Source organism: Brassica napus, chromosome C5 (genome assembly GCF_020379485.1).
Source record: "Brassica napus cultivar Da-Ae chromosome C5, Da-Ae, whole genome shotgun sequence".
Lineage (NCBI taxonomy): Eukaryota > Viridiplantae > Streptophyta > Magnoliopsida > Brassicales > Brassicaceae > Brassica > Brassica napus.
The window spans coordinates 25716549-25743963 of NC_063448.1; the positions used below are offsets into that span (position 1 = coordinate 25716549).

The 27415-nt window shown below is 35.3% G+C and overlaps 1 protein-coding gene and 1 long non-coding RNA gene across 4 annotated transcripts; one reads left to right on the forward strand and one right to left on the reverse strand.

Annotated features, from left to right (window-relative positions):
• The first annotated feature begins 2309 nt into the window (after positions 1–2309).
• Positions 2310–3620, forward strand: LOC125587170 (uncharacterized mitochondrial protein AtMg00810-like). The gene has a single exon (XM_048757347.1). The coding sequence runs from the start codon at positions 2310–2312 to the stop codon at positions 3618–3620; it is 1311 nt and encodes a 436-aa protein (XP_048613304.1).
• Positions 3621–18771: 15151 nt separating this feature from the next.
• On the reverse strand, positions 18772–23331 carry LOC106376320. Of its 3 annotated transcripts, none has more exons than XR_007323601.1 (7): positions 22343–23331; positions 22068–22160; positions 21704–21830; positions 21537–21630; positions 19289–21299; positions 19072–19201; positions 18772–18974 (listed from the first exon to the last, which is right to left on the reverse strand). It is a non-coding gene; the product is annotated as an uncharacterized LOC106376320 (long non-coding RNA). The 3 variants fall into 3 exon arrangements; XR_001275469.3 differs by having other exon boundaries at positions 19289–19778; positions 22343–23319; XR_007323600.1 differs by having other exon boundaries at positions 19289–21630; positions 22343–23329.
• Between the last annotated feature and the right edge of the window lie 4084 nt (positions 23332–27415).

Sequence of the window (27415 nt, forward strand, 5' to 3'; positions counted from 1 at the left end):
AGATAAGATTGAAATGTTTTATAAAAGGATGAATGACGTTGTATTTGTTTCTCAAATGGAAAAAGATATTGAAGTTAAAAGTTTGATTCATCAAGGTTTTCATTTTGGGTTTCACATGGTACCATAGTCATAGATGATGTTAGATAATTCCAAGCTTGTGGAAACTTAACATATTATTAGATGTTTAATATGTTAAGATAAACACAATAAGAAAACCTAGAAATAGGAAAAGAAAATTTCTATTTAGATTAGGTTTGTGTTTTCCATATCTCACATGTTAAAGGGAATTGTCTTTCATATAAATATAGGTCTAATGGAGAGGTGTTCCATATGATCTAAGATAAACATATTGATAGCTTTAGTTTTGAGTAGTTTCTAAAGCTAATAAGAAAAGTTGTTCTTATAACTCTTTGTGTTTCTAAGAGATTTGAATTGGTATCAGAGCCTCAGGTTGGAGACTCGATCTAAGCTTAAGTTGTAGCTTAAGATCCTGGTGCTTGTGAACAAGAGATCGCGTAAGCAAGATGGCAGACGTGACTAGGGCTCCACGCAAGAATGACTTTGGATCTACATCCATCCAATGTCTGATGTTGTCATCGACAAACTACACAGTTTGGTCGATGAGGATGAAGGTTCTACTTCGTGTTCATGAAGTGTGGGACACGATCGAACCCGGTTCAGATGATCAAAAGAAGAACGATGTTTAGATAGCTCTTTTGTTTCAATCTGTTCCAGAGACTTTGATTCTCCAGGTGGGAGAACAAACCGCATCAAAAGAGATCTGGAACGCCATCAAGTCGCGACACCTAGGAGCTGATCGTGTAAGGGAGGCGAGACTTCAGACGTTGATAACGGAGTTTGATAGGTTGAAGATGGATGATTCAGATACGGTCGATGACTTCGCGGGGAAGATATCAGGCCTATCATCCAAAGCCACCTCTTTGGGAGAAAACATAGAAGAATCCAAGATGGTCAAGAAGTTCTTGAAGGGTCTTCCGAGACACAAGTATATCCAGATCGTAGCATCACTTGAGCAAGTCCTAGATCTCAACTCGACAGGGTTTGAAGACATAGTTGGAAGGCTTAAGGCGTAAGAGGAGCGTGTAGGAGAAGAAACTAAAAAAGAAGACCAAGGGAAGCTGATGTTTTCGAACAATGAAGAGCATAATAAGAGGGGCTATGAGAATTCCCCTGGTAGAGGAAGAGGAAGGAACGGTAGAGGCAGAGGTCGAGGTAGGTCACACAACCAAAACCGTGCGTCACACACCGAAGATAACAACTCGAAGAAGAATCGTTCAAAGATGATATGTTGGAGATGTAACAAGCCTGGTCACTACGCAACTGTCTCTCCCGAGAAGACATAAAAGAATCAAGAAACCAACCTAAATGAGACAAAAGAGGCTGATGCACTGTATGTACACGAGGTGGTGTTTTTGAACGAAGATAAGGTGATTCCGAAGAATCTTGATATCGACAAAGGCAATGCAAGTGTCTGGTATTTGGATAATAGAGCGAGCAATCACATGACAGGGAACAAGGAGTTCTTTTCGAGTTTGAATCTCAACACCAAAGGGAAGGTGAAGTTTGGTGATGGATCGTATGTTGACATTTTAGGAAAGGGTGTTGTTACCTTTGTGTGCAAGACTGGAGAGAAGAAGGCACTCAAAGACATATACTACATACCCGATCTGAAGCACAATATATTGAGTCTTGGGCAAGCAACAGAGAGCGGATGTGAGGTTAACATGAAAGATGTCTACTTAACGCTCACAGATTCGCATGGAAGGTTGCTAGTTCGTGTGACAAGATCTCCAAACCGTCTCTACAAGACCCCTATGGAGATAAGCTACCCGGAGTGTTTACATGTTAGGGACGAAGATGCTACATGGAGGTGGCATGCTCGACTAGGACATATAAGCTATGGAGTGATGAACAATATGGTGAGGAAGGAGATGGTCGTAGGAATGCAGAGTGTAACACACGAAGAAGGCGTGTGAGACACATGTCTCGCAAGGAAGCATACGAGACACTCATTTCCGAGTGTAACACACAAAGAAGGCGTGTGTGACACATGTCTCGCAGGGAAGCAAATCAGAGACTCATTCCCTACTAAGGCCATGGTTCGTACATCAAAGCCATTGGGATTATTGCATGAAGATTTGTGTGGACTAAGTGCATCACCAATGCCAGCAGATAATCGTGAGGCATTCCATCGGTTCAAAAGATTTCACACCGATAGAGGAGGAGAGTTTGCCTCACCTAAGTTCAATCTAGGTTGCACCGATTGAGGAGGAGAGGTTGCCTCAGCTATGTTCAGTCTAGGATGCACCGATAGAGGAGGAGAGTTAGCCTCAGATGAGCTCAATCTAGTTTGTGAAGAAAATTGGATTGAAGCTATGACAGGCGAGTTGAAATCTATAACAAGAAACAAGATATGGGAGCTTGTAGATAGACCGACTGGTTCTGAGAAGAAAAGAGAAGAGGGTCGAGTTTGTGTGTTACCCAAGAGGTTGCATGTGTTACGCCAGACACCAAGTGCATGGAATGTGAAACTTGATCAGGTTCTCAAGGAGATGAGATTTAAGAAGTGCACGAAGGAACCATCAGTGTACCGCAAGACTGAAGGAGGAGACGTTTTGATCATAGCCATCTACGTTGATGATCTATTTGTGACAGGAACTTCGCTTAAGGTGATTAGGCAATTCAAAGAGGAGATGTCTAAGAAGTTCGAGATGTCAGATCTAGGTAAGCTAACGTACTACCTTGGCATAAAGGTGATTCAAGGAGCAGACATAATCAGAATAAAACAAGAAAGGTATGCTCAAAGAATCATGTGTGAAACGAAGATGGAAGCGTGTAACGCAACTCAAATTCCAATGGAGTCGAATTTGAATATCTCAAAAGCTGAAGATGAACGAGAGATAGATGCTACCAAGTTCAGAAGAATCATAGGATGTTTGAGGTATCTGCTTCACACAAGACCCGACTTGTGTTACGCAGTAGGTGTTCTTAGCCAATACATGCACAATCCGAGAGACTCTCACGGACAAGCCATCAAGCACATATTGCGGTATGTGAAAGGAACAACAAACTACGGTCTGTTCTTCAAGAGAAATGGGTCAAAGAGTGTCGTTGGTTATAGTGACATCAGTCACAACATTGATCTCGATGACGGGAGGAGCACGTCAGGTCATGCATTCTACTACGGTTCATCACTGATCACTTGGACATCGCAGAAACAGCAGACAATTGCATTGTCATCATGCGAAGCAGAGTTCATGGCAGCAACAGAAGCAGCGAAGCAAGCTATATGGATCAAAGAATTGTTGAGTGAGATACTAAGCAAAGAAGGCGAGAAGGTCAAGCTTAGGATCGACAACAAATCAGCCATTGCTCTAACCAAGAATCCAGTTTTCCATGGAAGGAGTAAGCATGTACTCAAGAAGTATCACTTCATTCGTGAGTGTGTGGAGAACGGGCAGATCGAAGTGGAGCATGTGCCGGGTGTTGAGCAGAAGGCCGACATCCTTACCAAGCCATTGGCAAAGATTATGTTCAAGCAAATGAGGAGCTTAATTGGAGTTCAAGAAATTGATCTCCCTAATTCAAGTTGGAATTAAGGGGGTGAATGTTGGATAATTCCAAGCTTGTGGAAACTTAACATATTATTAGATGTTTAATATGTTAAGATAAACACAATAAGAAAACCTAGAAATAGGAAAATGAAGTTTCTATTTAGGTTAGGTTTGTGTTTTCCATATCCCACATGTTAAAGAGAATTGTATTTCATATAAATATAGGTCTAATGGAGAGGTGTTCCATATGATCTAAGAGAAACATATTGAGAGCTTTAGTTTTGAGTAATTTGTAAAGCCAATAAGAAAAATTGTTCTTATAACTCTTTGTGTTTCTAAGAGATTTGAGATGATTCTACGGATCCTATCTCATCTCCTTTGTTGAGAATATCACATTAAGTCACACTGAAACTTTCATCAACAAACTATCTTATGTGAAAAACTCAATTTGAGTTAATCACGTCAATATAGTTGCTCCTCAGATTCATTAATGAGCTTCTGCTCAATTATCCCCAATATTCACTATAAGGATGTGGTGTTAGAGGAAAAAAAAATGGAGTTCATTAAGTGGCCGGGTTTGTAAATACCAGTCATGGTATGAAAAAATATACGGAGAAAGCACTATGATTTGGCTAAAGTCTTTCACTCATCACAAGAAGCCTGATTTTCTTTGGAAGAAATATACCATAATCTCAGCTACAAGGAATTTAGATCTTAAAGAAAAGCGTCTATGTATTTCTAAGATTCATAAGTCTATGACTGAATATTTTGGAGTTGTGAAAGTGTATGTGATCAGATAGACACAATAGGTTATCCAATCAAATAATAAGAGATGATCTATGGTGCCCTAAGTGGTCTAAGGAAATAATATGATTCCTTATGAAGAGTCATAGAACTCTATGAATTCATTACGTGAAATGAACTTTGAAGATGCGCTTTTTAAGCTCATAAACTTCGATAATAAACTGCAAGTCTATAACCAAGTCGCTGAGGTTGCTCCTCACTTGGTTTATTAAAAATGAGGTATAGAATATTAGAATAACAGAGATTTTTACAGAGAAAAAGGGAGAGAACAAACAAGCTCTCACTCTACTCGTGCTTGAGGTTCTCATCAACAATTCTATGGAGAATATGTCCATGATCAAACTCAAAACAAACATGTCAGATTTTCGTGGAAAGCGCGCACACTCAGCTGCGAGGTGTTACAATCGATTTGATCATCTCACAGTGCCCTCACAACGATGAAATTATCAGACCAAGATCAGTACTAAGGTCAAGAGTTGTATCCAGATTCAGTAGTCTTTCCCCACATTACCAACAATGAGTCACATCTCCAATCAACTAAACCATGGGTAACGATTAATTAAGTCATTTTTGGTTATAGAGACTTACTTCCCTATCACTCATGTTGGTTATATTTTTTTTGCATATTCCTCAAGGTACTTTACCTTTAGAAGATATTTAGTTTTTCATGCTATAACTAAATCAATCTTGTTTGTCTCCAAGTTGACATAAGATTACACCTGTGAGTTTACATTTAATTTTGAATATTCTATGCTTGGTAAGGATAAGCTAGCAAAGCAGGTGACAATGCAAGAAAAAAGACATAATGATCTTTATATGTTGAAGGATGTCACATTCAAGGCGTTTTACTTTACAAGGCAGCACCAAAGCACCGAACAGATTTGGCATCAATGGATTGGCCATCCCAACATGGACATTCTTTAGCTTCTTTCAAGAAATAAAGCCATAATAATGAATCAACCTAGTTCAAAGACATTATGTGATGCTTGTTATTTAGAACGAAATTAACTCTTCCATTTCCTTTATGATCTCAAACTTCGTCTAGTAAGCCTTTATAAGAATACATTATGATTTATGGGGTCTATGTCCATTTGTTTCATTTCAAGAGTTTAAATATTATGTCATCTTTGATGATAATTGCTCAAGGTTTACATGGAGCTATCTGTGAAAACTCAAATCAAATTTATTCTTTGTATTTGTCTGCTTTCAAAACCTTGTGGAGACTCAATTAGAGAGGAAGATCACTTCTTAATCATAAAGTTTCAGTGTGATGATGGAAATGAATTTTTCAGCAATAACTTCTTAACTCATGATCTGAAAAATCATGGAATTCAGCAGCTAGTATCTTGTCCTCATACATCCAACAAAATTTTCGCTCTAAAAAAAACATAGACATGTGACTGAGTTGGGTTCACTATGATGTATGACAGTAAATGTAACGACCCGGTATCTCTAAACCGGACTTGGAAATTGGTTTGATTAATTATTTTCTCTAAACCAAACCATTTGAAATAAACCAAAGAGATATATAAGTAACCGTAAAAATCTTCCTCTTCAATATAACCTAGCCGACATTTTTTTCTTTACAAGCTGAAACCAGCGGGGCTTTTCATCATGACCCACCATATCTTGTAGCGCCATCATTATGTGTTGTTCATCGGAAAGCTATGTCCATTGCTGGAGCCCATCCTTCTATCACCAGCCGTCGTCGCTGTGTTGTTACCATGAGCCAAGAGTAACGATTCCAGCCGATGCATCGGATTATCATCGCCAACCACCACAGCTCAAAGCCTTGAGTCATCTCAGTCCACCGGAGATCCATACCTTGATCTCACCGCTTCTTCACCACCATCGCAAAATATCACAGCCATGTCACTGGTCAGCCATGTCGTTACACGGAGTCGTCGTCACCTACTGTCATAATCTTGTTGCCTTAGAACGATCGATATTACCATGCTTTCTGCTCACAGCTCACATCGGATTCGTCCAATGGAGAGCGTGAGCAAGCAGAGGCTAAGAAAGATAGAGTGGAGTTGTGTATATGGTCTTTTTTATTATGAGATATTGTTAGTGGCACGCTGTTCTCCGGGAGGTGACGCGTGTCACTGTAAAGCTATTTGACAATTACCATCGAGCTGGGTTTTAAATGGCTAGAGGCGACTCAAAGCGAGCTAGTGGTCGGCAAGCGCCATGGCGACCGAAGGCGAGCGCCATGTGTATGCCTCACACAAAAGGAATTCAAAACAACTATATGCTACTTCCCTTTAAGTTCAATGAATAATATGTATGTTTAAATCCAAAACACTAAATCCACTATAGTTGAATCCTAAATAGCAAAACAAGCACGAAAAACAACAAGTCTAAATAGCAAAACACCCAAGTCTTAATAGCAAAACAACAACTAAAAATACCAAATCAAAACACCAAGTCCTTAAACACTAAAACTCAGATTCAGAATTATGATCTTTATACTCTAACTCATACACAAAGCCAAAGTCATCTAACTCATCCTCTCTCAGCCATAATAAAACTTAAACACAGAAGAGAAAAGTATGATCAGGGGATATTTAGGAAAGGTTAAACGTGATAGAGGAGAAAAATATGATTACGGGATATATGCCTTACTAAACCAAAGTCGGTTTGATAGACTAGGTTTACACAAACCAAACTAGTTTGTCTAATATCAACATGTCGTGGCTAGAAGCGCCTTCCAGAAAGCATGAAAGCGGAGAATAACGACCGCCATGTGTATGTCGCCTGGCCATGGGGTATTGAGGCGATGAGGCTATCGCTCCACCTCGCCATGCGCCATGGCGACCAAAGCGGTCGCTTTTTAAAACCAAGCCATCGAGGCATTTTACTACATCATTTCTTGGGATACTCAATGGGAAACCACATCTCTAAACATTTCTAGGTGTATTTTGGATGTAATTGTTTTTCTTACTTGAGACTTTACATGAAGAATAAAATGGATTCTAAGTCATAGGTATGTGTTTTCCTTGGTTATAATAAGAAATATAAAGGATGCAAGTGTATCTATCCTCCAATAAGATTAGTATTCATGAGAAGACATGTCCTATTTCATGAGGCTATCATCACAACAGTAACTTGAACCAGCTCAATGCCTGAAGAAATGAAAGTCTACAGCAGAAATCTGAAAAAAATTCAGGTACAGAAAACACATTCCCTCAAGAAGAACATGTTTTTCGTCGATGTCTTGTGAACAAAAATGGACAAGGAGACAATATATAGAGTCCTCCACAACCATCTAACAGTGACCTGGTGAAAGGAGACACATCTCAAGTACTTCACTCTGAATCATAGGGATCAAATTAAGCTCCACCATATACTAATGAAGTCCATTTCCCTCCAGCTGAACAACCCGTAGAGAAGATCAATCACTCTATGAAAACAAGAGAAAAATTAAGTATAATAAGCTGAACCCAATATATGTTATGTTCATTGTTAAGTCCAACTATCTAGCCCAAAGACAGTGAGGAAAGCGCTCACAGATCCAGGTTGGAATAGAGTTATGGGAGTTGAAATGGAAAACATGTATAAATCATAATGTGGGATCTTGTTCCACCTTAAAAAGACTAGAAACCTCTAGTTAGTAAATGGGTCTTCAAGACCAAGCTGAACACCAATAGTTCCTTAAACAAACTCAAAGTCAGACTTGTTGATAAGGGTTATAAACAAAAAGAGGACGTCGACTATATAGAGATGCTTAGTTATGTGGTCAAGAAAAAAACTGTCATAACAATTCTTCATGTGGGGATAACAAAGAAATGGCATATCAATCAGCTTGATGTTCAAAACGCATTTCTTCATAGAGAACTAAAACAAACTGTGTACAAGACTCAACTCCCATGGTTTAAAGTTCCAAATAAACATGACTTTGTATGAAAGATCAAGAAAGCGGTATACGAGATAAAAACAAGTACATGTAGCATGGTTTGATAAGCTCAGGCTTTTTGTCAGCACTTTTGGATTCAAGTGATGTTTCCATGATCCTTCTTTTTTTTGTATATCATAGAGGATGGTCATATTTTAGCTATCTTCTTCTTTATGTATATGACATGATCTTAACATGCAACAACAACAATTTAGTAAATGGTCTTTTTCAGTGTCTATACTCTGAATTCAAAATGAAGGACATGGGAGAAGACATTATTTACTTGGTATTTATGTTCCTTATCATGCCAAATGACGATTTTTAAGTCAAACCAAATATACTAAATATCTTCTTATTAATGCTGGTATGGGGGATTGGGTACATATACCAACACCTCTATCTTTAAAGCTTGAGAACTTATCATGACATGATGAATTTCAGAGCTTAACCGGCAAACTGCAGTACCTTACAATCACGAGACCAGATACTCATTTATAAGTTAATTACATTTTACAGAAGATACTTACTCCGATACAGTCAAACTTCAACCTGCTTAAGCGAATCCTAATATATGTCAAAGGAACAGCTGAAAAGGGAATACAAATCAATGTAGAAACCAACTCCACTCTCATTTGCTATAGTGATAGAAATAAGGCAAGATACAAAAACACAAGGCATTCAACAAGAGGTTTTTGAACTCTTTTTAGGTCTACTTTTATATCTTGGTCTACCATAAGATACGACACAATCTTAAAAATTCTCTACATAAGCAGAATACATGACCATGTCTCTTGCTGCCCTTGAGGTTGTTTGAATAAAGAATCTTCTCGGAGTGATGGGATCACAACAACATTTAACATCATATCATTGATGTTTCATGATAATCTTTCAGCAGTTTGTCTCACTGCCAATCCAATGTTTTACAACAGAACCAAATAGTTTAATCTGGACTAACACTATGTTTGTGAAAGGGTAGCTCTCTACGCTCTAGAGGTAAAGTGTATACCTCTGCCATGATCTTTAAGATTCCAACATATTTACTAAGTCACTTCCACAAGAGCCTTTATACAAGTTTTATAGCAAACTAGAAGTATCTCTTCCAGTGACTCCAAGTATGAAGGAGTGCATTAGCCAAAGGTAGACAAACATGCTATAAGAAGAAGAGTATTCAAGCTCAGCCAAAACCGATGCTACTAGACCAATTACTAAAGCCCCAGAGAAGCCAAAGAATTCCAACACATAGCCCAATTGTCTCTTTTCTTATTCCTCTATAACGACATTCAATGTTCAACACTCTGTACGTAAAAAGTGTGCAACGACAATTTCAGCTCACATGATAACCACTATGAATAGATTTGATTGTCTCAGCCCATGTGCCCATTGATTATTACTAAAGAATAAAACTGAACCTTTTTTAACAAATTGATGAAAGACATTTTACTTATTTCTTAAGTGAAAAAGAGATACTGCAAACTAATAATTTTTTCTTCTTCATTAATGTTTTCCTTTTGGTTTCACAATAATATATAATATATGGTTCTTACAAAAATCGTGACTCTTCCGATTGTTCAAACGACTGGTTTCAACATATCTCCTCTGCTGATGCATCGAGATATTTGGAAATTATCCATATATCTTTATTATTCATTAATTTACATAGATAATTAACTTTTATTTGTATTTTACATATTTTAATGGTTTTCCTATTATAATTAAGATTATGGTCTTCTAGATTTAAGAATTTATTATAAATAGGCATTTAATCTTAAAGTTGTATTCAGTTTGATTTGATTAATAAATAGTTCTGGCTTTTGGAAGAATAGTATTCTCTATCATTTGTATTGATTTGATTAGATTCATCAATCAAGAAGCATGTTCCAAGCGAGGATTCTCTAGAATCCCTTGGTTGAGCTGGCAGGTCCCAAGCGTGGTTTCCATAACCCCTTGGTTGAGCTGTTTATCATTGCTTCCGCTCCATCAGGTGGTGTTAGAGCTGCGTCTCTTTGGTTTCTAAATCGAAGAACAATTTTGGATGTCATGTTGATTAACAGTTTCAATCTCTATTTTTTTGTGGACGAAAGCCCTTTTGTAGAGAGAGAATACCATGAGATCTATCGAGAGATCTACGATGATCCAATCTACATCGTTTATGAAGATGATGAGATCAACAAAGAGCTTTGTGGAGATCAAATCTATGATGTTTATGAAGAAAACGATTTTGATAATTTATTTCGTGCAAAAATAAGGCGAAATCTCGTTATGCAGAAGACTTCAAGCATTAATCAGGCTCATGCAATATTCATGCAGAAACAGTTTTATGAAGAATTCGACTCGTGCAATATTCGTGCAGATTCGACTTGTGAAGATTTTGTGCATCATCCTATGTGGAAAAATCGGTTGAAGATTCGAGGGCGAATCTTTCTTGGCCGGCGAGACCTGATGCAGCAAGATATTTGGATAAGATATTTGGAAATTTTCCAAATATCTTTATTATTCATTAGTTTACATAGATAATAAACTTTTATTTGTATTTTTCATATTTTAATGGTTTTCCAATTATAACTAAGATTAGAGTTTTCTATATTTAATAATTTATTATAAATAGACATTGAAGCCTAAAGTTGTATTCAGTTTGATTTGATTAATGAACAGCTTTGGCTTTTGGGAGAATAGTATTTTCTATCCCTTGTATTGATTTGATTAGATTCATCAATCCAGAAGCAAGCCCCAAGCAAGGATTATCTAGAATCCCTTGGTTGAGCTGGCAGGTCCCAAGCGTGGTTTCCATAACCCCTTGGTTGAGCTGTTTATCATTGCTTCCGCTCCATCATTTGCACTTTCTCGGGCCGGCTCGACTCTGACATCGGCCGTATTCCTTGTGGTTTTACCTTTTCTACAACTTGATTGAAATATAATTTATACCTATTAAATTTCACGAAGCGTTTGTGACGATTCTTTTCAATTTTCTCCACTAACACTTTCAACCATTCAATGATACAACTAGCATTCGAGTTTGAAATGCCTTTGATGTTTAGTTTTCTGATTAATTGGTTGAACCTATGTTGGTTGGTTTCTACTATAATTTTTTTCATATCTCAATATAATGGTTGTGATTGATATGAGGAATATACATTTACTGTTTAATAAGTTTTTGTTACATGAGTCGGTGATTGGCATTCAACAAATCTCATGTAATTAATGGTGTTTCATCTACATGTGACCTATTACAGCTTTCTTTCTTCTCATTTGTTATATCTCTTCTACTTAATATAAAGTGGCTATGTCCGGAAAGTTTTCTTATCACCATTTAAATTTCCATTTTCAAACTGATATTTGTTCTCCTATCTTTTTTTTGATGAAATGTTAAATTTATAGATCATCGAAGAAAAAATATATGTACAAATATAAGGAGTTTAAAACTTTAAAAGCAGACCTATGCTACCCGTAAGTTACATGAGTTTCAAACCATCTACTCATCAATCCTTGAAGCTTTGGCTTGTGAACATACCATGTAGACGTAATACGGTTCCTCACTGCTTTATCTATTAACTTTGCAAGCTGGTCAACTGACTTTGCTGTGTTTTTTTTCCTTCTCTCATTACGCTCGTGCCATATGAAATAGATTGTGACCTGTAAGACAAGTCTCAGAAGGATGAAGGTAAGGCGATCATACGAACTAGTCAACAGATGAGTCAAGGTGATGTCCCAGTCCGGGTCAGGTCAAGTCCAAATAGAGATCCTGCAACTTTCAACCATAGAGTGTACGTATATGGGCAAGCAAAATAAAGATGATCTCTAGTCTCGTCCGGCTCACCGCAGTAGAGGCAGCATTGCGTCTGGCCCCATATGCTCGTACGATGCTCTGTCGATAGTCTATCCCTTATAGCCAGCCAAGTGATGAAAGCATATCGAAGCACTCCTTGAGAAAACCGGACAAGCTTACTCCATTGAACCTTTTCTCTACGATGTCTGATTTGGTGCCAAGTTTCGGAGGAGACAAACTCGTTCCCATAGTCCTCAACTCCGCGTTTCCATAATACTCCATCAGGGTCAGTAGATAGAGTTAATGAAAATCACCTTATATCTTGGATCATACCTTGAACATATTGGTCACGACATCTTCTAAAGTGCCATTCACTGATCTCACTCAAATTACCCTAAGGAGTGAATTACTCTCTCAAATAAGAGGTTCAGTTGTAGTACTTAGGGATCAAATTCACAGGGAGCTAGGGAACCTAATAAATCTAATAAGATTGGTTAAGCTAGATTGATTTTATGTTTAAATGTAAATAGCATGTTTGTGAGCAAAATAATTGCTTGATTGATTGATTGGAGTTTTGGTACTTAGATGAAAGTAGCTAGACTTAGGGCTTTTATTCAGGTAGTCAGGATTATAATCCTACAGATGCCTAATAAGTTGTATGCATGATATTATAGAGCTCAACACTTAATAACAAACCATTAGGCTTTCGCTTTCTAGGTTTGTCTATTGACCAATATCGATCGATTATTCTATAGGAATATCGATCGATACACTTGTTGAAACGTCGACTGATTATTCGATTGGAATATCGATCGACGCTTTTGGTCAAGTGTTAATGTGCGAATTGAATATGCTCACTAAGCTTCCTAGATCAGCTCTCGCCGTACTCTAGCAATCTTAGCTCAGTTAGGATGGATTCAGGGTGAGATGCAAGCTATCGCTTAGGACAACTCCTAGGGCAAGTTCTAGGTAGCTAATCTAGGAACAGGCATTAATGGCAATCCTAAAGATGAATATCATAACTTAACAATCTATACACTACAAGAAAACATTCATTTTGCCACTGCAGTTATAGTAACAAAATAGTAGCAAATAAGTTTTTAAAGACTTTTTTGCAACTGCCCGTGAACGTTAGAAAAAGCTCGTCGCAAATCATTGCAGTCACAAATTAGTTGGCGTGTTGCGACTAAAGTGAGACATGATAATTAGTGGCTAATTTTGTAACTAATGTAAGACCACTATTAAAGTCACAAATCGGAGTTGCAGTTTGGTGATATCAACGATAGTGACAAAGTAATTGCAAAATTTACCACTAAATCAAACCTCCTTAGTGGACTACTACATTGATAGTTAGTTACAAATTAGTCATGAAGATTTATATTTAGCAACTACGTTATTGAAATCTTTACAATTTTAGTTACAAAAATTTAGTGATTAACAAACTCTTAATTTGAAATTTTGAATCTATTAATCTACAAACTAAATTTATTAAATTTTAAATATCAGTTTCGGAATTAAAATTTAAATATCAATTTCATATTTACTTAAAAAGTTGAAATTACAAAGATAAATACATATATATACACAAATACACACAATCATCATCTCTATGGGTTCATGCACTGGACGGGTTCCGCCACCGGCTTCTCCACTGGCTCCGGTTTCTCCGGTACCGTACCACCGGAGTGATTCCATCTGAAGCGACGACTGGATCTGGTTGTGGGGCGACCGGAGTTGGTTTGATACACACACTCTCTGCCATTGCTCCGATCTGTTACGACGCAACTACCTCCGACGCGTCTTCTCCGTCACACCACCATTTCTCCGTTTCATCACTGCTACTTCTTCACAGATCTGTAAAGAAAACAAAAATCAATTAGAAATTGTATAATGAGATGAAGACAAAGAAAGAAAACTAAAAGAAATGAAAGAAAGAAAAAGAAAAAAAAGTGATGAGGGGAGAGCACAAAAAAGGAAGATGAAGAGAAGCCAAAAAAAAAGTTCAATCTCTGAAACTGACGATGAGAGAGCAGAGAAGAGGAAGAAAAGAAGTAGAAAATTTTAAAACTTGATTAAATCGCAGCCATTAGTTTTACTGATATCAACGGTGGATAACTAACAATGGTCGATCCTTCCCTTTGTGAATTAACCAATCAGAGGCAATCTTTTATCAGCCAAATTATACTACCAAAGTGCAACTACCTTTAGACAAATGGTTGCAAAATAGTGACTAACAATACCCTAAACCTTGAATATTATTTCATTGCTTTTAAAAACTACTATATCTGAAAAATACAAATGATTATAAATTAAGTAAATATAGTTTACAAAATCATTAATGTAGAACTATCTAATTGAAATATATATCTACCCAAATCCAAATAATGACACATGAATGTATTACATTAGATAACATAGGTTTTGTGAAGATGTGCATATATCCAAATTATATCATTTCTTATATTTTATACAAGATATGGTCATTTTTGGGTGTAATGTTATTTACTAATAAAATATAATAAAACAATATAAGAAAATAATATATTTTGGTTAATTTTTCCAATAAATATGATTGCAGTGGCAAAACAGTAACAACTTTGCTATTACTTGTGACTAATTTGCAACTTTATTATGTTTTTCAGTCCCAAATTAATTGCTAATGATACCCTAAACTCCAAATATTATTTTTATTTAAAAAAAATAGATGTAAAAAGATATATGATTGTATACTAAATAATTTTAACTTAAAAAATCATTAATGTAAAATAATTTAATCAAGTTTTTAATCTAAATGACTATATATTTTAAACTTCATTTTTTTTTGGGACTATTTATTTGATACTTCAGTCTAACTACGCTATTTATTGGGTTGAGTGGCTGAATACAAATATTGTTGGTCACAAGTTAGTTACAAATGTTTATAGTAGTAAATTAGTCACAAGATAAGATTGCTCCTTGTGTATTTAAAGTCATATAACAGTGGCCAAAATTTAAACCCTGAAGAATTTTATTTGACGTATACTATCATTTAAATACTTATAGATTGTTTGATCAAAAAAACAATAAATAAATAAATACCTATAGATTCAATATATGTATATATAATTGTATAACATTAGCGTAATCAAAAGAAAGTTGTTCAATAACTTTAACTATAGAAATCATTTGTAGAAAATATTAAATTTACAATTATCGTCTCACAAGCGACTAATTTAAGACCACAACCTGTTTTATGTCACTGATTTGACACCATTGCAACTTTTTAAGTTATAATGCTGACCCTAACCAAGTAGTGACAAATTTATTCTCTATATCCTAATTAAATAATTTTTTGGTGACTCAACCTAAGTAAAAAAAAGACCACATGAATGCAATACAAACATGTTACATGTCTTTTGCGAGTGACTAATATATGCAAGATATGATCTTCTTGCATTTATTTGATTTTGATAGTGACTCAAATTCATTATTTTTTGTTTATTAGATTGTTAACTAATGATATATTATATAATTAATGCATATGAATAATTAAATTTATCTGATTGTAAATAATGATACAGTTTGCTGCTATATTGTAACTACAATACATTTTAGAGTTGCAAAAAAGTTACAAAATATTTGTATTAACATTTTTACTAAACCTCAAAGTACATTTTACGTCAATTACATGGTTCGAATACATGCAAATTTACCTATCGTATACATGTATTATTTGAAGTATTATATTAATTGACTGTGATAATATATGTATGAAATTTGCAACTAATTCGTGACTTCTTTGTTTTTATCTAAACTAATTAGTCACAAATTTGTTGCAAAGTTGTAGCTACAATTTTGCAACTACGGATTAACAATATTTTATGACTAATTTGTAACTACAGATTTGTAATTACAAAAATAGTTGCAAATTAGTCATAACAATGATACTATATTGTCACTACGCTAACTAGTTACAAAAATGTCACAAATGTGTCTCAAAATAAGCGACTGAATTGCCATAGCTCATCTTGGTCGCAAATATGTGACTAATATATAACTTATTTATTGTAGTTGCAAAATAGTTATAAATTAGTTATAAAGTGGTCACCTAATTTTGCAACCACCTAATGCAGTTGCAAGAATAGTCTCAAAATTGATGTTTTTTTTAGTGATAGTTGGGGCTAATCTCTCATAACCTATTTAAACCCTAAATCTAACAAAGAGAACTACTCAGACATGGTTAAGCAATTCATAACAACAATAGTATAAAAATTGCATAGATAAATAGATAGATATCAATGGAGTTTCAATCACAAATATCTTTGGATCTTCTCTCCAATCAACTAAAAATCCTAGAAAACCTTTGCTGTGAAATCAGTAAAACAAGAAAGCACACTTTGCCTCTAACATGTTGGCAAAGCTTATATAATTAGGTTAAAACTCGTCAGGGATAATCTTGTAAATAGGTGAAGACTTGGGCTCTAAGTCGGCTGAGACCAAACGGGCTTTCTGCGCGCTTCGCTGTCGATCAATGTCACGATGTGAAAATTGATCGATAATTCCTCTTCAATGTCGACCGATGGTCGTGCTCGATGGTCGTGCTCGATGGTCATCTCGGGTGCTTACTCCAAATATTTCCAAAATGCTCCAAAATCATCACTTTCCTCCAAATCACTCCTGATCCAATAAATATACTAAATGGACTCTATAATATAATAATTAGTAGTTAAAACACTTATAAACCATGAGTAAAAGTGGGTCAAATCCATGGTCTATCATTCACCACCAACTAGAATATCACAGATCTTTGCTTCCCTCGCAATACCCAATTTCTGTGTACCCACTTCTCCAAGGAGCTCAATCAGTCTGACTTTGGGGTGCCAAACATCCGTCCAAAACTTGATCATTGTGCTATCACGAACGTCCATGCGTATGAACTCCTTTGCCAAAGACGGAAAGCTCAAATATTTTTTCCATACCCACGAGCCTAGGTTTGTATCCTTTGCGTCCCATAGAGTATCATTTTGAAGTAGATAACGTCTTATCCAAACAGTCCAGATTGAGGGAGTGTACGAGTGTAGCCGCCAAATAAGTTTGAGAATGAAAACTGTAGTAACTTCTTTCACACTTCGTATTCCCAAACCTCCGTCCTCGTAGGGACAGCATACATCCGCCCATGCAACTTTGGCCCTAGAAGTTATATTGGGAGAGCCACTCCATAGAAAGGCTGCACACGGGCTTTCAATTTCGTCGGTAGAAGCTTGGGGGAGGCAGAAAGCCGCACACCAAAAGTTTGTCATGCTTGCTATGACAGATTTAATATGCAGCAGATGGCCAGCGTAGGATAGAGCTTTACTTGTCCACGAGAGACATCGATTTCTGATCTTTGTGATAAGAGGCTCATAGTCATTCCTAGTCGTGATTTTTGTGGTGAGAGGGAGGCCAAGATATTTGATAGGAAAAGTAGAGATGGACAGACCCGTGATAGCTGCTTCACCTTCAAGTGCTTACTTTCCTCTCCCAGCTGCAAAGACAGTAGACTTTCCAATATTTATCCGCAGCCCTGACATATTCGCAAAGTCATCAAAAAAACGAAGAGTGCCTTGAAAAGACGTTGGTGTTCCATCAGTGAAAACCACTATATCATCCGCAAAGCTCGAATGTGATAAGTTTACTTCCTGACACTGTGGATGAAATCCAATGATACCTTCTGCAACCGCTTTGTTGATGAGCTTGGATAACACATTGCTGACAATAACATATAGGTAAGGAGATAATGAGAAGCCTTGTCGAATGCTTCTACTGCTAGTGAAAAAACCCTCTAGTTCTCCATTGACTGACACTAAGAAAGCTGCAGTTCCTATACACTTCATTATCCAAGTAACAAAAAATATCAGGGTAGTTCATAGCTCGAAAAGTAGCTTCAATGAATGACCAGCTCACAGAGTTAAAAGCCTTAGAGATATCCATTTTTATAGCAGATGTAGAGGACACTGAACTCTTATGATAGTCCTTTACTAGTTTTGTGGCCAAGATGATATTTTCCAGAAGGAGCCGACCTTCAACAAACGCACATTGATTCAGTTCTATAGCCTCCAGTAAGGTAGCCTTTAGCCTCGACGCAGTAATCTTGGAAATAACCTTGTATATAACGTTACAGCACATTATAGGTCTAAAATCCGACAACTTCTCAGCGTCTACTGTCTTGGGATCAGAGATAGCAGAGTGGCGTTGACACTATGAGGCATGAATCAAAATAAGAAGAATGGCTGGACTGTTGTGACAAAATCCTTACCAATCACTGACCATGCTGCTTTGTAGAATTCCATGGGATACCCATCAGGTCCAAACGCTTTGTTAGCAGGCATAGAGAACAAAACTTCTTGAATTTATCAAGCTCCCAAGGTAAAGCTTACACCCACTACAGGAAATAAGGGAAGTAATAGCAGACGAAAAACGCTATGAGTCCTGTATAATAGCGCTTCCTTAGCCGCTCTAACAGCGCCCGTTATAATAGGTCCGACACTTTTAATAGTCGTTTTCGTTTATGCTATAGTTAACTATACAACAATAGCGTTATTTCATGAAGATCTAACATAGACCACATCATTACAGATAGCCTCAACACTCTCATAAACATCATCCATTCCAGCCTTCACAATCAGATTGACTATACGTGCACTACATCTCACATGCATGAATTCTCTATCTAATACGAATGCATCTTCAGGCTTTAAAGAAACCTGATTCTGAAATATCCTCAAAGTCGAAGAATTAGTTGTTGCATTGTCTACAGTTACAAAAATACATTTTCTCTTCCACAGCCAACTAAGATATCCAAAAGAACCTTAGAAATTGTCTGACCTTTGTGATCAGTGACGGGTTTGAACTCATTGATGAGCTTCTTCAGTCGCCAACAAGCATAAATGTAATGGGAAGTGACAACCATGTAACAGCACTTGTGACCAAGCCAAACACAGAAAGAACAAACACATAAGGATCAATCCAAACACAAGAGGCAAAAACCATAGAAAAATGGAAATTAAAGTCCTTACACATTGTAGTCAGAAAAACATTGTGCTTATAAGCTTTAAACCATTTCTTCATAACGGCCTTCCTCTGCACATACAGCTCAACAGTGTCTCTTGTTGATGTCCTTTTTGAAACATGTTTGTATAGATTCATCTACAAACATACCATACAAAGTTATATAACAAACTAAACGAAAGCATTAAAATATGTTTGAGTTCGATAAAATAAGAGAAATCTGACCTTAGAACAAAATTTTTTCCAAGCAACACTTTCTATGAAACTCAATGGTAACTCTCCTATCACCATCATCTCAATAGTAACTTCTCCGAAAATAGTTTCATTGACTTTTTCAGACTTCAGTTTTCCTTCTTCATTGATATCAGGCTGAGTGGAACTTTGGCCTCTGAAAATGCCAAGTAGTGTTTCTAGACAGTAAGATGCTTCATCAAGTTTGATGTTCCCGACCTTGTTGAGCAACAAAACTCCTTCTTGCATTAATGACAAATTCATTTGTCACGATTCTCCTTTATTCTTGTATAACATTCCCAAACTTTAGACCTTGTAGGAAGAACTCGAGGAGATTTCTTTGCTTGGTATGTTTCTCCACTAGCTCCAGGTGTTTTTTATGCTTGCCTCTACTATTTGGAGTCATCAACTCTTGTTCTTCATCACCTTCTACATATTTTTCATTGTTAAGAGTAACACGGTTTGGAGTTGAAGATGAATCTATCTGAAAAAAAACTACATGTAGAATCATTCGTGATTCATAAGAGAAGAAATTACATTCAATCGAAAAGAAACCTAACATTCAATCGTATTCAAGTTAAGTAACCCTAACAGAAACCCCTAGCATTCCATAACTCTAAACCCTAAGATTTAGAAAACCTAATTTCTTCTCATCCAAACTCCAAATCGAATCACAGAACATGTGAAGAAATAGGAGATTATGGATTGTGAAATTCATAAGTTGTTATTCACATGGGGTTGTTTTCATGAAATCGAAGAAGATGGAGAATGAGTAAGTTTTTGAAACACAAGAGGCTCTTTAGGTTTAATAGCAGATATGATTAGGGATTTCGAAAAGTAGAAGAAGATGAATAGCTTCTTGTTTAATGATTTTGCTCTGAAACAAAAAGTATCGAAAAGAGGAAGAGACTCACTTGTGTTATGTATATATGTATACTAGTGGTGCGTCCGCGCTTCGCGCGGAATGTAACGTATTGTTATTTGAATATGTTGTTATTTGAATATGTTGTGTAGATATGCTAAGTCTTTGTCTTGGTAAATCTCTAAGTGTAGTGGCGATAGTTTTATTATTTGAGAAGTGGTGTGTGTTTCTTTTTCGAAGTTCTCAGGCTTTGTGTTTTTATTATTTGAGAATACATTCTGCTATCAAATCCGGAGAAATTTTATTTTAATTTTTATGGTTGTTTATATTTTTGATGATTCACACATTTTCTAATATTATTTGCTTAGAATTATTTTAATATGGTATTTAAAAAAAAATTGTGACTGTAAAATCAAATTTTCCATAGTGTATTAGGAAGAAAATATTCATGGAAATGTGATGATCTTTTTTTATTTTACTTTCTCTCTGTACATTTATTTAGGAAGTTTGAAACATAAGAAAAATGTGATCTTCCCATAATCAATCTAATATTTATTTTTACATAAGAGTATTTTGTAAGCTTTTGTATTAACGGTTTTTAATTTTATTTATTTCAAGTTATTTTGTTGCAATAAATTAATTAAATGGTTTATCTAAAGTATGTGTGTAATGAAATTTTATAAACATAAATCCAAATTATTTTCTAGTGACATCTTAGAAAGGAAATGTTTATATTCGTAATCTTGGCTAGTTCTTAGAGTTCCTGTTCTAACTTTGGTACCAATAGTTCAGATATTAGAATATGTGTTATGCTTTCCCCTAGATGCAGAAGATAACTTCTAGATTAAGCAGAATTAGTTTTAGAAAATTTATAACAATTTTTTTTAATTCTTCGAAAATAAATTCTAACCAATCAAATATTAATGTTTTTTTTTATTTTACTGTAAAAGTTCAGAAATGTATTTATTTATAATATTTTATAATTTAGTAAAGGGTAAAATGAACAAAAAGGGTAAATAATAGAAAAGGTGTGTTGAGACAAATGATTAGTTAACAAATTTCCCAAAGTTATTTGAAGATCAGATTTGTCATCTTGAAGCAAACCAAATTTCCATAGCTTCTACATATTGATTGCCTCTTATCCTAGCAGAGATGAAATTTTGTACCAGACAATTTTGTCAATGTTTTGTATTACACAAGATGCAGGAATTGAAGTCATTACGTTCCTCTTCCGTCATACTAAGTGAATTGTTGCTTGGAATACATACTGAATGATAAACTGACTGACTTGATCCCAATAATTTCAACCAGAATATCTAATATCCGTATCTACTGTTGTGTACTTGAACCAAAAAGCTTTAAAGTAAGATTTTCCCATACCTTCTCCAAAAACTTAGTGAAAATAGAGATGGTCAGGGTCTCTAAAGGATATAAGTGGTGGATGCTCCTGAGTGCCACTTCCTTATATGATATCCTGTGGAAAACCTGTCATGGATTGCAATCCAAGAAAGAAGAGAGAATTTAGGGGTTGCGTGCAAGAACCATACCCCCTTATACCAAAGCTTAGTTGGTGACCTCTCTTTCCATTGAGCAAATCTTTTTTCTCGCAACATGTGAATCTCTTGCTCAATTAAAATTCAGCTTTTTCACTCGATGCCTTCTTCTCCTATGATTCTGAATAACCCATTCAACAGTTGAATTAATTTCTCAGATCAATGCAAACTCTAATCATCAGATTAGTTGCATATTGAAGACAACTTTTTTAACCCCACTGTTAGAACAATGTAAGATGTCTGTTCCATTAACTATATTTATGAACAGAACAAACTTTTCTGCTTGCACTGAGTAATTATCTATCTGCAATATACTAATAGGTCTGTTTTTAATTGTCCAGACATATAAGGTACTGACCCAGCTATTGTAAGCACATTCATGGTGGTTTTGTGTGCTCTTCCGTGCCGGTGACATAGATTTTCCTAGTATACTGCAATTCGTTTTGAAGACCTGTAAGATCCATCCACAAATGAGTGAATATAATTAAAAAATTTCTTATAGAAGTGAAATTAAAACCCACATAGTGGTGCATCTAAAACTTTCGTAGATTCTTATATATCTCCTTGTAAACTATATTAGTCACTCCCCCTGCATCTCATGTATCAGGAGAGGACATGGATGGCCGAAATTACCTTCTGGTCGAAGAGGACATGTCTACCCCATGAGCTTTCCAAAACCTCAACAATCGGACTTTGACGGTGTTCGTGACAGTAGCCGGCTTTCAAATAGGCGATCAAAATGGGGAGGTCGACATAGTTGGTGATTGATTCTCTTAGTATAGTGTTCGATAAGGAGCAATGATGTGTATCTACGATGCAGACTCTCTTATTTATAGGTCTAGATTGGCTAACATGGAGGAAGAAGGGGATGTCTTAAATGCGGAGTAGTATAGGTGGTAGATCAATGGCGTTAATGAGAAGGTAATTAGATAGACTGAATGCACCTCGAGACCGTTACGGATTTGACTAACCAGAGGCAGTAGGATGAACATCAAAGGTTACTGTAACTAATCTTTCGTCAAACAGGGAGGTGAGAGACGATGATTGATCCCCTGTATGTGGGTTTTTATTAAGATATATAGAATTTAGGTCCACTCGAAAGTTAAAGTAGTGAGCCCAATTAATTTAAAATAAAGAAACCCAATACGTAAACAAATTATCATAAGTCGTAGACGTAGAGTGGTTTAGACATGCTGACGTGGCAGCTTTTACCCCTATGTTCTTGATGGCGTGGAGGCCTGAGAAGAGAGAATACTCTATTTTATTATTATAGATAGATAGATAGATAGATATGTTATATATTATATAGGTTCGGTTCACTTCAGGTTACTCTTTGGTTATCAGTTTAAGCCGAACTGCCAAACGAAACCCGATCGGGGTTTTCTATAGATCTGTAACATATCTGATCCCTTCATTTCGGTTCAGGTCCGGGTTAAGCCCAGGCCAGTAATAAGTTTGATGTGCTCGTGATTTGTCCACTCTTTATTTTGGGGGTTAGTAGCGTTTACCGCATAATTATATTCGAACACGGGATAGCCTAGTGTACAAGAAGTCTAATGAAATTATCGATTAAAAATAGACTAAATGGTCAATAAATGGACGATCGTATGTGATCTCTTGAATTATACCACCTTTTATATCAGGGAAGCTTACTCAAATATACAATATTTTATGATAATTGACTAGAACCATACAAATATTTTTTTTATTATTGACATTTTTTAAATACCAAGCGTGCCATTTTTTTATGTTATGAGAAAAAACGTATTTACAAAAATGTCATTACTTTTTAATGCCACGTAATCAAAAACCCGGCGCTACGTAGGAATTCGGTTCTGTGTTTTCATTAAGTCGGTCGTAAAGAGCTATATACGTCGTTACGGCTGAGTTATTGCTACGTTGCGGCTGAATTAAACAATGCGGCTAACTTAAGAGAAAACGGTTGACTTAAGAACATAAATCAGCCGTTAGTTACGGCTGATTTACAGAAATCTGGCTGATTTATGGGATAACGGCTGACTTACGTACACAAGTTATGGCTGACTTATACATCGGCGGTTTGATTTCTGTAAAATTTGGCTGAGTTGTAGTTAAGACATGGCTGAGTTATGTTTCCACGGCTGAGTTAATGAACATCAACTGGCTGAGTTATTGAATTTACGGCCGACTTATGAGATGTTGTTACGGCTGAGTTATATGTAATCAGCCGTCGTTGGATGGATTAATAGTAAACTCAGCTTATTTACGGCTGACTTATTAGCGAAAGATTAATTACTAGAATATCATTTGTTTGACGGCTGATTTATTTGACGATATGACTGACTTAAGATTTTTCATCCTAATTACAGCTGATTTATTAGCGAAAGATTAATTACTGAAATAGTATCCACGTTTCGGCTGACTTGCATTGTACATGAGGGCTAATTTATTTAGGCTGAGTTATATATTCGTTTGGCGGCTGACTAACCGATTTTTCATGTCATCCGCCATGTCATCACTAATGTTACAACAATAAAATAAGGGTCTATGTTATTCTTCATTCTTCATCTTCTTTATCTATCTTCTTTAACTTATTCTTTATCTTTCTCTGAGATCTTATGGTTCTGGTAATTATTTTTTCCGCAACTAGGTCTGAAAACATATATTTTTTAAAATTGAAAATCTGAGACAGATCTACTACAGTCGTCGTCGTTTTCGATTATGATCGGTTAAAGAAGAAGCTTCCTCTCCTCCAGTTTCATGTATGGCGGTCCTATATCATGTTGTTCCCTCTCTCATTGGATTCGTCGTCTTGCAGAAGAAAAAAGACTCAAAGAGAGAGATGAAGAAGCTAAGTCCCGTAAATTGTAAGAAAAGAAGAGAGTTGAACAAAAAAAATAAGAAGATGAGAGAAGACGAAGAAGATGATGAATTTGAAAGCTGAGTTTATATGTTTGATGACTCAGATGGTGCGTCATCTGAATATGATAACTTTAGTTCATACATTAAGTCTCCAACACATACGTTATGGCTGAATTATCCTTACGTTACAGCTGAGTTATGCATACGTTACGGCTGAGTTTATAATTTTTATAACTTTATAGTTTTAGGGTTTGAAGTTCAAATTTAAGAAAAGATTTAAGTTTTAATATTGTTTTCAAATGATTAATTTTATAATTTTTATAACTTTATAATTCTATAGTTTAGGGTTTGAGGTTCATATTTAAGAAAATATTAAAGTTTTAATATTGTGTTCAGAGTTGAAGGAATGAGTTTATTCCCGCCCAAAATACGAAACGTCGCGAAACAAATTACACTTGACGGCTGAGTTATAGGACGGCTGGCTTATACCATTCAGATACGTTACGGTTGAGTTATGCATACTTTACAACTGAGTTATGCATACGTTACGACTGAGTTTATAATTTTTATAACTTTATAGTTCTATAGTTTTGGGTTTGAGGTTCAAATTTAAGAAAAGATTAAAGTTTTAATATTGTGTTCAAAAGATAAACTTTATAATTTTTATAACTTTATAGTTCTATAGTTTAGGGTTTGAGGTTTAAATTTAAGAAAATATTAAAGTTTTAATATTGTATTCAGAGTTGAAGGAATGATTTTTTCCCGCCCAAAATACGAAACGTCGCGAAATATATTACACTTAACTGCTGAGTTATAGGAACGTTACGACTGGCTTATACCATTCAGATACATTACAGCTGAACTATGCACACTTACAGCTGAGTTATGCATACCTTACGGCTGAGTTTAATTATAAACCAACCATAATCTATAACCTAGAAACAATAAAGCTTGCAGCCGTGTCGACAAAATCTAAACCTAACTAAACCACCGCGTGTTTCTTCCATATCACGAGAGCCGGGAGGTCATTATTGTCTTCTTCCTTCGCCACCGCAGTCTCGTTACCACGACAGCTCCGACGTCTTCAAGCCACACAACGGTTTTGTTATCTCCTCCACCATCAAGCTCATCTGCCTTATACACCTTCTTCTAGTAACAAGAACAAATTGAAAACACAGAGAAAGAGCGAGAGAGATTGAAAGAGAGAGAGGTGACCAGTGTGGTGACAAACGGTGGTAGTGGCGACTACGGTGAAGATGGAGACCGGCAAAAATGGATCTGAGAAACAGAAACAAGGACGACGTTGGCAAGTATAGATGGCGACGAGCTCAATATCTGTGACGACGGCGAAGACCAGTTTTTTTCAACACTTTTTCTTTTTCTCCGACAATCTTCTTTTCTTCTTTGACTTTTTTTCTTCTCTCACTTCTAAGATTTACAAACCAAATATACTAAGGCATAAGAAATGAATGATAATGTATGAATCTCTCTTGTTTACAAGACAGAAAGTGAGAGAGATGAAGAAGATCTGGAACTGTAAAGAACTCTCAAAGGAAAGAGAAGAGGAGAAGGAGACGTCAAATAGAAGAGAGAAAGTGAAGAAAAAAATGCATTTTAAACCATTAGATCAAAACTAATCAATGGTCAAGAATTGTAATCCTTGTACTAAAAAATCTAACCAATGAGAAAGAAGTTAGAAGATAACCACTAGATGGATTTGTAGCCCTTAGATTAAAACAATCAATGGTTAATGTTTTAATTTTGATGGTTAAAATTATATTTTATATTAAAGTGTATTTTTGATAAAGCTTTAAATTTTAAAACTTGGATTTTATGATTATATGTTGATTTTTTGATGTATGGTTTAAATATGAAGTTTAAAGTTTAGGGTATATAACTGAATGAGTTTAGGGTTTGGTATATAGTGTTTTGGGTTTCGATTTAAGATTTAAGATTATATTTTTAAATAACAAAAATATTAGAGTTTTATCATTTGTAGTTAGAATGGTAGATGATTATTTAATTTTTTTTTAAAGTTTGAAGTTTAATGTTTTATGGTAGAGGTCAAAGTATGTGGTTCAAGGTTTAGGTTTAAAGGTTCGAAATAAATATAGTTTGAGATAATGTTTTGAAAATATTTAACTTTATAATTTTATATTTAATATTTGTAGTTTAAATTTTAATACATTATAAAATATTATAATTTTATATTGAAAATATTGAACCCTTAGACTAAAATCAATCAATGGTCATGAAAAAAACAATATAATTTATAATTTTAGTTCTTTTCAATTTGTTTTAAAAATTGGTTAAAACTTAAAAAAATGTAGTTACGGGTTTAAATCAAAATTTTTAAATTAAAGATTATTTTTTTTAATGATTAAAATTTGAGTTTAACTCAAAACTATAAACGTAAACTTTAAACCTAAACCTTAAACTTTAAATAATAATAAAAATATTGGATTTAATGTTCAAAGATAAACTTTAAATTTTTATAACTTTATAATTCTATAGTTTATGATTTGAGGTTTATATTTAAGAAAAAATTAAATTTAGAGTCTTGTAAGTCAGAATTGTATAAGTGATTGTAAGAGAACATATATCTCAAGATCAAGTTAAAGTCTCAACTTGAAGTTTAAGAAACTATACACATTCAGTTGATTTATATTCACTTGATATTGATAAGATGATCTTCAATATAACTTATTAAAGTACTTGAATTCAATTTTCTTATTTTAGGGTATGTTTGAAGTATTGCTGATTTATATAAACGATACGGCTGAGTTATCTAAACATTTTTTCATTTTAGGGTATGTTTGAGGTATGGCTGAGTTATGTAAACGACACGGTTGAGATATATAAACG